Source organism: Anolis carolinensis, unplaced genomic scaffold, assembly GCF_035594765.1.
Source record: "Anolis carolinensis isolate JA03-04 unplaced genomic scaffold, rAnoCar3.1.pri scaffold_7, whole genome shotgun sequence".
NCBI lineage: Eukaryota > Metazoa > Chordata > Lepidosauria > Squamata > Dactyloidae > Anolis > Anolis carolinensis.
In genome coordinates, this window is record NW_026943818.1 from 12631465 (window position 1) to 12646317 (window position 14853).

General features: G+C 42.1%; 1 protein-coding gene across 1 annotated transcript in view; it reads left to right on the plus strand.

Moving 5' to 3' along the window:
* notch1 (notch receptor 1) overlaps positions 1-14853 on the plus strand; it is a 141947-nt gene that overhangs the window by 11667 nt on the left and 115427 nt on the right. The window contains exon 2 of the mRNA XM_062960253.1: positions 1466-1547. Within this exon, the coding sequence (XP_062816323.1) occupies positions 1466-1547 (82 nt within the window). The remainder of the gene's footprint in view (positions 1-1465; positions 1548-14853) is intronic.

Sequence of the window (14853 nt, forward strand, 5' to 3'; positions counted from 1 at the left end):
TGGTCTATTGGAAACTAGGCACTAGGTTTATATACCTGTGGAATAATGTCCAGGGTGGGAGAAAGGACTCCTCTCTGTTTGAGGCAAGAGTGAATGTTGACATTGGCCACCTTGATTAGTATTGAAAGGCCTTGCAGCTTCAAAGCCTGGCTGCTTCCTGACAGGAAACAATCAGGGTCAGCTGACCTCTCCCAACAAAGCCTGATATGAATACATGCATCAATAATACTAATAATATATTAATATTAACAATATTGTTAATATTAATATTAATAATATTAATAATATTATTAATAATATTACTATTATTAATCAGTAATATTTTATCATTAATATTAACAGCAAGCTATATTATTAAGAATAAATATTTATTATTAATTATATATAGAAGTAATAATATTACATAGATTATACTTATTAATATGAATTAATATTAAGTGCATATATTATATAAATACATATTGAGTATTAATTATATACTTATTAATAAGTATTAATATTTTAATAATACATATATTATATCAATGATTTCATGCCAAGGCTCTGAAGTAGGGTCTTGAAACACATCTGAGCTATCTATCTTGATTTAAAATGGTTGTAAAAAACCCAGGCAGGAAGCAGCCAGGCTTTGAAACTGCAGGGCCAATCAATGCTAATCAAACTGGCCAATTGCAACATTCACACTTGCTTCAAACAGACAAGAGTTCTTTCTCCCACTCTGGACATCATTCCACAGATATATAAACCCCACTTGCCTAGTTTCCAACAGACCTTACAACCTCTGAGGATGCCTGACATAGGTGTGGGCGAAACGTCGGGAGAGAATGCTTCTGGAACATGGCCATACAGTCCAGAAAACTTACAGCAACCCACTCTGGTTCTCTTTTGCCATCATGAATGTTTTAGATTTGGATGGATCTATGTATGACCAGATAGAGTTGGAACTTAATATGGCTCCACATAGATTCCCATCCTTTCCTCTTACCGATTCAGCTTGTTCTTGACCCCAAAACCCAAAATACCAGCATCATCATCTCCCTGGATGTATAGCATGCTTGCTGTGCCCCCAAACATTTCATATAACCTTGGAAATGTCACCTATGGAATAAACTATTGCATCAGGAAGGACCTGGAAGTGGATTCGTTTTCTCATTGATGTTAACTCTCGACATTTGGGGTCATCATTCTCTTGATACTTTACTTGCGGAGCTTAATCCATACATCTAGAAAATCAATATTTCCCCTATAGACTTTGGGTCTCCTTAACCTTTGAGTGTGTGTGTTTCGTATAGGCAAAATGACTGGGACTCAAATGGGAAGCAAGTGGAGATTCACAGAAAACTCAAGATGGAACAACAAATGTATAGGGTCGGGGATGACATAATTTGACCCATCTCTTCCCCAATCACCAATTCAGCATTTCCAGGTCTTTACTCTCTGTTTACTCTCTATTTCCTCATTTCAGGTTTCCGGTGCACCCAGCCATCCGAGTCTTGCTTGAATGGAGGAAAATGCGAGTCCTTCCTCAATGGAACAGGGGTCTGCATGTAAGTATAAATAAAACAGATAGATGATGGAATTATTCATTTGTTCACCTTTATGTGCATGGACAGGTGGGACTTAAAGCTAAAACAACCTTCACCTGGTAGTAGAACACTGCTTTTTGTCTATTTCTTTTCACCTTAAAGAGATGGACTGAATCCTTTGGGGGTTTTTTGCTTTATCCTACTCATCCTTTATCCTACTCCAAACTTAGGAAACATTTGCTGGAGAAAACTTCCTCTGTATCAGCCTCCAAGGGACTAGAAAGCCAAGGATGTGAGGCATGGGTTGATGTGAATTTTCCGAGCAGTCTGGCCATGTTCCAGAAGCATTCTCTCCTGACATTTTGCCCACATCTATGGCAGGCATCCTCAGGGATTATGAGGTTTGACAGAAACTAGACAAGTGGGGTTTATATATCTGTGGAATGTCCAGGGTGGGAGAAACAACTACAGTAGAGTCTCACTTATCCAACACTCGCTTATCCAACATTCTGGATTATCCGACGCATTTCTGTAGTCAATGTTTTCAATATATCATGATATTTTGGTGCGAAATTCGTAAATACAGTAATTACTACGTAGCATTACTGTGTAATGAACTACTTTTTCTGCCAGATTTGTTGTATAACATGATGTTTTGGTGCTTAATTTGTAAAATCATAACCTATTTTGATGTTTAATAGGCTTTTTCTTAATCTCTCCTTATTATCCAACATATTCACTTATCCAACGTTCTGCCGGCCCATTTATGTTGGATAAGTGAGACTCTACTGTATTATCTTTTTGAGGCAAGTGTGAATGTTGCAATTGGCCAGCTTGATTAGCATTGAATGGCCTTGCAACTTCAAAGCCTAGCTGCTTCCTGCCTGAGAGAATCCTTTGTTGGGAGGTGTTAGCTGGTTCTGATTGTTTCCTGTCTGTCATTCCCAGTTTTCTGAGTGTTGTTTATTTACTGTCCTGATTCTAGATTTTTTTTAAATACTGGAAACAGGCAGGCTTTGCAGCTGCAAGGCTATTCAGTGCTAATCAAGCTGGCCAATTGCAACATTCACACTTGCCTCCAACAGAGTTTGTTCTCTCGCCCCGGACAATCCATAGATAGATAGATAGATAGATAGATAGATAGATAGATAGATAGATAGATAGATAGATATTAAAATATCTCACTTGCCTACCCTGTTTCCCTGAAAATAAGACAACCACGAAAAATAAGACCTAGTAGAAGTTTTGCTGAATTGCTAAATATAAGGCCTCCCCTGAAAGTAAGACCTAGCAAAGTTTTTGTTTGGAAGCACGCCCAGCGCCTGCCAAACAGAACACCAGAGCATGCAGGATTGGTAAATGTACATACCAGTTGTACATGGAAATAATGGTAGTAATGGTAGTAAGAAATTCTTGATAGGATTCACAGTTTGTCTGGTTATGCTGGTCTGTGATGACAACTACTGTACAGTATATAATAAATGTTCATTTTTTCGTTCAACAACAAATGTGAATTCTTCTTCATGGAAAAATACGACATCCCCTGAAAATAAGACCTAGCACATCTTTGGGAGCAAAAATTAATATAAGACACTGTCTTATTTTCGGGGAAACACAGTAGTTTCCAACAGACCTCACAACCTCTGAGGATTCCTGCCATAGATGTGGGCAAAACATCGCCATACAGCCCAGAAAACTCACAGCAACCCATTGATTCCAGACATGAAAGCCTTTGACAACATGATGAGACACACATTTGATGGGTTTGTCAAGCATGTTGGAAATGGAGTTCTTTGTATCTGGAAAACTTTAGGGGTCTCACAGGTAGATGGATGAAAAGTGACTTGCTGGGTTGAAATAGGTTGACGTTTGCTTTGTTTGTGGTGGATCTTTGGTTGTCAGTTTTTCCAGTCCGACAAGACCCAATGCTCCAGTTCATGAACTGGAAGGCTTCTCTTTAAGCAAAATCCCATCGGGCGGGCATGTACACTAGAGAAATAATGCAGCTTAACACCAGTCTAGCTGCTCGGTGCCATGGACTCCCAGACACTGTAGTTTTGCAAGGTCCTTGGCTGACAAAGAGTGCCTCGCCAAACTACAACTCCCAGGACCTTGTAGCCTCTCCTTCCCACCCTTTGAATCCTCAAGTTCAATAGAGCATCAAAGGGGATTAAAACTGCTGAACAAGAAAGCTTTCTCAATCCCTGTGAAAAGTGACGATGCTGCAAATGAGGCATTTAAGATTATAAGCTTTTGTTTTGAAGTCAGAGCGTCGGTACATTTCTTCCGACTTAGGACTCCACCCAAAATCACTTCCTATTCCAAGCCTTCAAAGTTAAATCTGGAGGCTACTTGCAGTTGGGTTGCTGTGATTTTTCCGGGCCGCCTAGCCATGTTCCAGAAGCATTCTCTCCTGGCGTTTCACCCACATCTATGGCAAGCAACCTCAGAGATTGTGAGGTCTGTTGGAAACGAGGCAAATGGGGTTTATATATCTATGGAATGATGTCCAGGGTAGGAGAAAGAACTCTGATCTGTTTAAGGCTAGTGTGAATGTTGCAATTTGCGACCTTGGCCTTGCAGCTGCAAAGCCTGGCTGCTTCCTGTCTGGGGGAATCCTTGGTTGGGAGGTGTTATCATGACAGGCACTGCAGACTTAACTTAACCAGAGAAGTCAGCCATAGCAGAGCATTTAATGAACCAACCTGGACACAGGATACTATTTGAGAACACAGAAATGCTGGACCACTCTCACAACCACCATGTCAGACTACATAAAAAGATCCACAAGCATGTAGACAATTGCAACAGAAAGGAGGAAACAATGAAAATGAACAAAATCTGGACACCAGTATTAAAAAACTTAAAATCAGATGAACTAGGTTGGTTCACCAAATGTTCTGCTATGGCTGACATCTGGTTGAATTAATCTACAGTGCCTTTCATGCTAACACCGCCCAACCAAGGATTCCCCCAGGCAGGAAGCAGCCAGGCTTTACATCTGCAAGGCCATTCAGCTGCAAGGCCTGGGAGAATCCTTTGTTGGGAGGTGGGACATTCCACCTGTATATACAACCCACTTGCCCAGTTTCCAGCAGACCTCACAACCTCTGAGGATGCCTGCCACAAATGTGGGGAAGATGTCAGGAGAGAATGCTTCTGGAACATGGCCAGACTGCCTGGAAAACTCACAGCAACGCAGTGATTCCAGCCATGAAAGCTTTCAAGTACAGTAGAGTCTCACTTATCCAACGTAAATGGGCCGGCAGAACGTTGGATAAGTGAATATGTTGGATAATAAGGAGAGATGAAGAAAAAGCCTATTAAACATCAAAATAGGTTATGATTTTACAAATTAAGCACCAAAACATCATGTTATACAACAAATTTGACAGAAAAGTAGTTCATTACACATTAATGCTATGTAGTAATTACTGTATTTACGAATTTAGCACCAAAATATCATGATATATTGAAAACATTGACTACAAAAATGCGTTGGATAATCCAGAACGTTGGATAAGTGAGACTCTACTGTACTTGCAGTTGTTTTGCCAAAGCAAAGCAGTGGACTCAAGTGACAATCTGGGTCATCTTTTCTTTCTTAACTTTCGAAACGTGATTTCGTCGCATGGAAGCGAGTGAGTCGCTTGGGTCTGAGTTCGAATTAGGGTTTCCCACCTGTTTGAAGCCGCTGCGATGCAACAGTTGGGATTAGAAAATGCTTTTGCGTCTGCTGTTTCTCCTCTTTTCATTTTGGCCCCATTTGGTTGTGTCGTCCCCCCTTCTCTTCTTTCTTTCTTTCTTTCTGGGGTGGGGGGAGAGAAACCTTCAACAAATTAATCGGGCACATGAGCAATTTAATGGACAAAGCCGGGGCTCCTTTTGTGCGGCGCTAATGAATGCACGCCTCGATTTCTTTGGCCCCCTCCCCACTGCTCCTCACTTTTGCCGAAACCCCTGCTACCGCTACCGACGCTTGACGCTCTAAATCTTGTTTTCTTTCATTCAAGGGATGACAGCTGGGATTCGGTCGAAAATTCGGCCCCTATTGTCGGGGAAGGCAGATTAATGCTATGTGACTAATCAGGGAGGGTTTCCAGAATGCAAAACTTATTCCCCTCCCTCTTTTCCTCCCCCCCCCCCCCCCCTCTCTGGTCATTCTTTCTCTCTGCTCTTTCTTGTTCTGATTTACATTGGATGTACAGATGGCAGTGGAATCTAATTAGGGTTGATGCCTGTGAGCTCAAAAGGGAGGCCAAGGAGGGAGGGAGGGAGGCTCTATGGGAACAAGAATCCTTAAGGATGGAAACCCCTTTGCCTTTTGGAATTCCTGGTTTTTGCAAGCCTTAGGAGCCCATCTGTTAGTCGTGGAAGGAGTGGACTTAGACGAAGGGTTAGAAGGCACGATCATCAAGTTTGCAGACGACACCAAACTCGGAGGGATAGCTAACACTCCAGAAGACAGGAGCAGAATTCAAAACGATCTTGACAGACTAGAGAGATGAGCCGAAACTAACAAAATGAAGTTCAACAGGGACAAATGCAAGATACTTCACTTCGGCAGAAAAAATGGAAATCAAAGATACAGAATGGGGGACGATGCCTGGCTTGACAGCAGTGTGTGCGAAAAAGACCTTGGAGTCCTCGTGGACAACAAGTTAAACATGAGCCAACAATGTGATGCGGCAGCTAAAAAAGCCAATGGGATTCTGGCCTGCATCAAGAGGGGAATAGCGTCTAGATCCAGGGAAGTCCTGCTCCCCCTTATTCTATTCTGCCTTGGTCAGACCACACCTGGAATCACACTGTGTCCAATTTTGGGCACCGCAGTTGAAGGGAGATGTTGACAAGCTGGAAAGCGTCCAGAGGAGGGCGACTCAAAGGATCAAGGGTCTGGAGAACAAGCCCTATGAGGAGCGGCTTAAAGAGCTGGGCATGTTTAGCCTGCAGAAGAGAAGGCTGAGAGGAGACATGAGAGCCATGTACAAATACGTGAAGGGAAGTCATAGGGAGGAGGGAGGGAGCTTGTTTTCTGCTGCCCTGCAGACTAGGACACAAGGGAACAATGGCTTCAAACTACAGGAAAGGAGATTCCACCTGAACATCAGGAAGAACTTCCTCACTGTGAGAAGGGCTGTTCGACAGTGGAACTCTCTCCCCGGGGCCGTGGTGGAGGCTCCTTTTTTGGATGCTTTTAAGCAGAGGCTGGATGGCCATCTGTCGGGGGTGCTTTGAATGCGATTTCCTGCTTCTTAGCGGGGGGTTGGACTGGATGGCCCATGAGGTCTCTTCCAACTCTACTATTCTATGATTCTATGATTCTATGGAGGGATGAAAGAGCGTCCAAAACGGCCCAGAGTTCGAACCCCATTTTGCCAGACACTATCAAATCCTTCCAGACAGATATCCAGAAAGATCTGCTAACAAGGGAGCCACTTTCTTGCCACTCTGCCAGAGTGAAGAAGGGGGCCAGAAAGACATCATTCCACCATGTCTCTTGTGTCAATATAACAATATAATAATACAGTAAAGTGTCACTTATCCAACACTCGCTTATCCAACGTTCTGGATTATTCAATGCATTTTTGTAGTGGATGTTTTCAATAAATCGTAATATTTTGGTGCTAAATTCGTAAATGCAGTAATTACTACATAGCATTATTTTGTATTGAACTACTATCCAACATATTTGCTTATCCAACGTTCTGCCGGCCCGTTTATGTTGGATAAGTGAGACTCTACTGTATATAATGCTATACTAATAATATAATATATTGTATATACATATAATATTGATTATAATACAGTAGAGTCTCGCTTATCCAACGTAAACAGGCCGGCAGAAGCTTGGATAAGCTTGTACTCATATTGTGCTGTAGTAATAATATAATATATTGTATATACAGTAGAGTCTCACTTATCCAACATAAATGGGCCGGCAGAATGTTGGATAAGCGAATATGTTGGATAATAAGGAGTGATTAAGGAGAAGCCTATTAAACATCAAATTAGGTTATGATTTTACAAATTAAGCACCAAAACATCATGTTATACAACAAATTTGACAGAAAACGTAGTTCAATACGCGGTAATGCTACGTAGAAATTACTGTATTTACGAATTTAGCACCAAAATATCATGATGTATTGAAAACATTGACTACAAAAATGCGTTGGATAATCCAGAACGTTGGATAAGCGAGTGTTGGGTAAGTGAGACTCTACTGTACTGCATTTACAAATTTAGCACCAAAATATCACGATATATTGAAAACATTGACTACAAAAATGGCTTGGATTATCCAGAAGCTTGGATAAGCGAGGCTTGGATTAGTGAGACTCTACTGTATATAAAAGGGAAATGAAATTTCGGCCTAGGACAAAACAACAAAACTACACATCCCAGAAACACTAAACTTGGCAGCACAACCCCAAATCCATGCCTCTACGTTCATACAACAAAAAGAAAAGAAAAATAAAGTCCTAATTAGAGGGAGAGGAATAATTGTTTTTATCCAATTGCTGCCAGTTTGAAGGCTAAGCTCTGCCCACTTGGTCTCCTAACAACCCACTCAGCCCAGGGCACAGGCAGAGTTAGGCCTCACTTAGGCCTCTTCCACAGATTATCTAATTTGCGCTGGATTATATGGCAGTGTAGACTCAAGGCCCTTCCACATCTATATAACCCATTTAGAATCTTATATTATCTGCTTTGAACTGGATTATCTTGACTCCACACTGCCATATAATCCACTTCAGTGTGCATACTAAACATAAAGACAGCCATACAACAGACATTCAATACCACCACTACCTCAACAATTTTTCACCAACACCACCAGACAACGCCACAGCAACGCGTGGCCGGGCACAGCTAGTAACAATATACCGTACTAGCTGTGCCCGGCCACGCGTTGCTGTGGTGAAGTCTGGTGGTATGGGAAATAAAGTATTGAGGAATTGGTGGTAGTTAAGGCAGAGGGTAAAGGTTTTCCCCTGACATTAAGTCCATTATAAATGGGTTATATAACTATGTGGAAGGGCCTTGAGTCTACACTGCCATATAATCCAGTTAAAGTCAGATAATCTGTATTTTATAGGCAGTGTGGAAGAGGCCTAAGTGAGGCCTATCTCTGCTTGTCCCCTGGGCTGAGTGGGTTGCTAGGAGACCAAGTGGGTGGAGCTTAGCCTTCTAACTGGTAGCAATTGGATAAAAACAAGCAAACTTGCCCAACATAACAAGCTTTAAGTACTAATGAAGTTTCCCAGGGTTAAGCTGGCATGATGTGAGTTGTAGTTAATCCACCGCCTTATGCATTTGGACAATCAAAACATGACTTTTTCAAATAACCTGGGCAATGCCAAGTACCCAAGCTAGTAGCTGATAAATCTGAGTTAGATCATCCTCACAAGGACTCCAGATAGCAAAGGAACTTGTATTTTTTATATTACACATAAACTTGGCCTTGTTAAGGGTGGTTTTATGTAAACCATCTCCCTTCTTGGTGGCTTTGGCTTCCCTGCTAGCTGTGGTTTTCTTGAGTTGCTAACTGCTGCTTTGCAGAAAGAAGGACTCTCTCCTTACTGTATCCCAGATCAGATGAAAAGGATCATGTCGCCCTTGCCGTGGTAGATGCCAATTAAACCTTGGCATGGCAAGGCTTGGGGATTGGCAGCCCCACCGCAGATGAAAAGGGGGCAAGTTGATTTTATTTTGTTGTAAGATTGTGGAGACATGGGATGCCACTTTCCCAGGAACGCCTTGAGCCTGTTTGCTTCCCTGTTTGCACTGGGTTGCTGTGAGTTTCCCGACTGTCTGGCCATATTCAAGAAGCATTCTCTCCTGACGTTTCTCCCACATCTATGGCAGGCATCCTCAGAGGTTGAGATGCCTGTTGGAAACAAGTGGGGTTTATAAGTGGGAGAAAGAACTCTTTTATCTGTTCGAGGCAAGTGGGAATGTTGCAGATTGGCCACACTGATTAACATTGAATAGCTTTGTAGCTTCAAAGCCTGGCTGCTTCCTGCCTGGCTTCCTGCATGCCGTCCGATGAGAGAGTTAATGCAATTTGACACCACTGTAACTGCCATGGCCCGAGCAGTGGGATCGCTGTAATGTCTTTTTACATTTTCCTGGCAAAGAACAGCTCCTAGGATTCCATAGCTGTGGCAGTTAAAGTGGCATCCAACTGCATCAATTCCATTACAGTATATGGATGACACAATAGAAACATATCACTGTCAATTTTCTTGTAGGAGAAAAGTATTTAGAGGTTGTTTTTGTCAAAGGCTTTCATGGCCGGAATCACTGGGTTGCTGTGAGTTTTCCAGGTACCAGAAGCATTCTTTCCTGACGTTTCGCCCACATCTGTGGCAGGTATCCACAGAGGTTGTGAGGTCTTTTGGAAACGAGGCAAGCGGGGTTTATATAATGGAATGACATCGAGGGTGGGAGAACTTGCCTCTGTTGGAGGCAAGTGTGAATGTTGCCATTGGCCACCTTTATTAGCATTGAGTGGCCTTTCAGCTTCAAAGTCTGGCTACTTCCTGCCTGGATTTATTTGCGCCCATCTTCCTTTGAAATCTGGATTGATAGCTCAGGTGTGTTTCAAGGCCCAGACTTCAGAGTCTTGAAGCCGATATCATTGATGTAATATATGCATTAATAATATTGATATTAATTCTTATTAATACATATATATATAATTAATCTATTCTCAATAATATTTATTAATATTATTAATAATATAAGGTTATTGGTAATAAAATGTATTTATATAATGTCTGTTATTAATGTTAATAATTATTAAAAAGTGTATGTAATGTTATGACTTCTATGTATAATTAATAGATATATATTCTTAATAATATATATAAACCTAAAAGTTTCCCCTGACTTTAAGTCCAGTTGTGTCCGACTCTGGCAGTTGGTGCTCATATCCATTTCTAAGCCAAAGAGCCGGCGTTGTCCGTAGACACCTCCAAGGTCATGTGGCCACTGGCATGACTGCATGGAGCGCCGTTACCTTCCCGCCAGAGCGGTACCTATTGATCTACTCACATTTGCATGTTTGTGAACTTCTAGGTTGGCAGAAGCTAGAGCTAACAGTGGGCACTCACTCCGCTCCCCGGATTCGAACCTGCAAACTTTCGGTCTGCAAGTTCCGCAGCTCAGCACTTTAACACACTGCGCCACCGGGAACTCCTCAATAATATATATATTAATATTAATAATATAATATTAATAATAACAACAACAACAATAATAATAATAATACAGTAATAATAATAATAATAATAATAATAATAATAATAATAATAATAATAATAATAATAAATTATTGTTATTGTTGATAATAATATATGTCTTCATATCAGGCTTCTTCTATCCCAGAGGAGACATAGGCCCCTTCTACACTGCCATATAATCCAATTCAAAGCAGATCATCTAGATTTTATATGGCAATGTAGAAGGGGTCTTAAAGCATTAAAGCTGGAGCTACACTGCCATATCATTCAGATCCAATCAGATAATCCACATTATCTGCTTTGAACTGGTTTATATGAGTCTACACTGCCATATAATCCAGTTCAAAGCAGTTAATCTGGATTTTATACAGCAGTGTTGATCCTGCTCTGTATCAATCGGTTACTTAGGACAATGCCATTGATATAAGGCAATAATCCAATCTTAACATCAATGAGAAAATATTTCTGATGGGTACTGAAGTCCTTTTAAAGCATCATGTCCAAATGCTAGAAGCAACAAGAAAGTGACCTTGTGAGATACTTTTTGCATTCACTTTGCAGTTGGAAGCCTGAAAACAAAGATAAGAAGGCTGGGAATGAACCAGGGAGTGAATTGCTTTCTTGACCGTTATCTCACAACATTCAACGTGTGTTATTCCTTGGTATGATGAAAGGACTCGCAGGGAGGCCTGGAACTGCACCCAGTTCTGGAACAAAACAACGTCTGTGTTTGGGAATACAGTTATTCCAGGTGCATTGCTGGATAGAGAGGTGTGGATGGGATGGCTCTCTTTTTAAACAAGGCTTTCTTTGCACAACGCATGGGTATTTCATCCAAGCAAAGCCAGTGCTTTGGGCTGGAAACACTTTTGGGTAGCTGCGAAGTATTGCCAAGGCACTTTCCTCACCCAGAGATTCCTCCTTGTCTTGAGACCTGGGAACTTGATTTCTAAGCTCTTGTTTTCCTTGACCTGGAAGGACCAAACTTGCTTTCAGAACAGCCTCTCCAACCTTCTCTGTCCCTTTAATGAGATTCAGAACCAGTGCCATCCAGACCAAAAGAGAAGTTTCATCCGGGAAGAAAACACAGAGGCAGAAAGGACTTTGGGGATGAAAGCGTCCTGTGCCCAACCTTAGAAATCCGGCGGTTGGATTTGGTGTTGTTTGTTCTGTTCCCAAGCTTTCGTCTGAATAACTGGGTCCATTCAGGCCCTTGGTTCCCATTGTTCCCCTCCTCGAAGGGACGGAAGTCTTCCGCATTCATATTTCCCCTCTCTTGTTTTAAACCCGCTGCGATTTCCATGAAATAATAACAAGGGAAGGGAATGGGGACTCTCTTTGGGCAGGAAAAGGGTGCGGCCGGGTTGAAATAGCCGCAGGAAGTCTCCGAAGCAAAAGAACAGGAGTGGTTTCATAGGAGCTGTGCTGGGCTCTCTGGAAGGAATATGGCTGCCGGAAAGTCCAATAAATAGTCAACAAACAGGTGACACTTTCTGGAATCATAAATCAAGGTGGATTCTCCCCAAACCTCTCTCTCTAGTACAGGGGTCCCCAAACTAAGGCCTGGAGGCCGGATGCGGCCCATCGAAGCCATTTATCCGGCCCCCACGACATAAGGGCAGAAGGGGTTGGGCTAAATGACCCAAGGGGTCTCTTCTTCTCTTACAACCCTTATTATTATTATTATTAGAAATACAACAAGATGAGTCCACAGCAGACATTCTGCTGGCTGTTGTATTGGATCACACATCAGACACTTCCCAAGTGTTTAGGACTGTGTCATGTATCGGCGAACAATGTGTGCAGATCCCAGTAAGGTAGCCTTCTGCATCTGGCAGGTGGTAATTTTGTCAGCACCGATTGTGTTTAAGTGCAGGCCAAGGTCTTTAGGCACTGCACCCAGTGTGCCGATCACCACTGGGACCACCTTGACTGGCTTGTGCCAGAGTCTTTGTAATTCGATCTTTAAATCCTCATATCGTGTCAGCTTTTCCAGTTGTTTCTCCTCAATCCTGCTGTCACCTGGGATTGCAACATCGACAATCCATACTTTGTTTTTAACCCGATTGTGAGGTCAGGAGTATTGTGTTCCAAAACCCTGTGTTGTTGTTATTATTATTAACATTGAGGCTGGGTGGCCATCTGTCAGGGATGCTTTGCTTGTGCTTTTGGTACACAGAGGCAGAAGGGGGTTGGACTAAATGGCCCAAGGGGTCCCTTCCAACCCTCTTTTTTATTATTATTATTATTAACATTGAGGCTGGGTGGCCATCTGTCAGGGGTGCTTTGCTTATGCTTTCAGTGCACAAAGGCAGAAAGGGATTGGACTCAATGGCCCAAAGGGTCTCTTCCAACCCTCTTTATTATTATTATTATTATTATTATTATTATTATTATTATTATTATTTCTTAATTTATTGTTATTGCTCGGTGGCCAACTATAGTCTGGCCCTCCAACAGTCCGAAGGATTGTGAACTGGCCCCCTGTTTAAAAAGTTTGGGGACCCCTGCTCTAGTATGTTCAGTTGCTGATCAATTCCTCTGTTTGTGCCATAGAAAAGAATAGGAAAGGGTTATGAGAGAGGTCAAAGTTAGTCAAAGAATGTGTCTAGAGATGTGATAGATGATGATGATGATGATTACTAGCTTGGGTACCCAGTGTTGCCCAGGTTATTTGAAAAAGTGAATTTTGAATTGTATAAAATACATAAGGTTGTGGGTGAACTACAACTCCCATCATGCCAGATTAACCCTGAGAAACTCCATTGGTGTTTGGGTTCCCAGTTCTCTCTGGATGTAGGTGAACTACAACTCCCTCAAATCAAGATGAATTTCTTCCAAAGACCTCCACTATTTTTTGCTGGTCTTGGGGGCTCTGTGTGCTAAGTTTGGTCCAGTTCCATCTTTGGTAGAGTTTTGAGTGTTCATTGTTTGCAGGTGAACTATTAATCCCAGTACCTACAACTCCAAAATATCCAGGCCAATTCCCCTCAAAATGTGGGTATATTGGGAATGCATGCCAAGTTTGGTCCAGATCCATCATTGTTTGGGTTCATAGTACGCCCTGGATGTAGGTGAACTACAACTCCTATAAATCCCCCCAAAGTCCTCCAGTATTTTTTGTTGGTCATGGGGGTTCTGTGTGCCAAGTAAGTTCCAAGTCCATCTTTGGTAGAGCTCAGAGTGCTCTTGGATTGCAGATGAACTATACATCCCAGTACCTACAACTCCTACTTTAAATCATGGCGAATTCTCTCCAAAGCTCTCCAGTATGTTCAGTTGCTGATCAATTCCTCTGTTTGCTGTGAGCCATAGAAAAGAATAGGAAAGGGTTATGGGAGAGGCAGTGGGCGGGGTCATGCAAATTCCACACCAAGGGAGAGAGTAAGGAACACTAGGATGCCTGTGTAAGGAAATCTAGGATTAAATTTTCCTCGTATGAAGGAACTTGGGTGGTGGGCAGTTTGGTGTTTGTGGCAGGCCTCTTGGACATGTTCACAGCGCTCGCTATAACCTACAATGTCATTGGAATGAGGGCCATTGGTGTCTCCTGGGTAGTGGGAGCTATAGCTATTTGTGGAAGTGGAAGCCTGTCTGTGTAAGTAAGCATCCCAGCTACAGACATGCATATATTTTCCCAGTGTTATTATATGTGTAGACATGGCTTAGATGTTGTCGCATTTGAGGTAGAATGAACTTTTCTATGAACCCAGGCTAAACCACACCGTGAGACGTCTTCCCCAAACCGTCTCTCTCTTGACTGTTTCGTATGCTCTTCTGGTTTTGCAATGGGAGGAAATGTCCTTTGAGTAAGAGACAGAAAAAAGAAATAACTTCTTCAGGACCAGACTAAAAGGGAAGTGGAGAAGGTCTGGAAGGGACACTGAGGCTTATCCCATCATCCCTTGGCCTTCGATTTAATGTTAAATTGTTCTCTTGTCCTTTCCTTAGCTGGGTTGTTGAGACATCAAAGCGGTGGTTCCTCTTCCCTTGGCTTTTCGAAAGTGAAAATTGAATCACGGAAGCCTCAAATTGGAACGGGGCACCCAAGGGTCATAAATACAAATTCTGTAAAC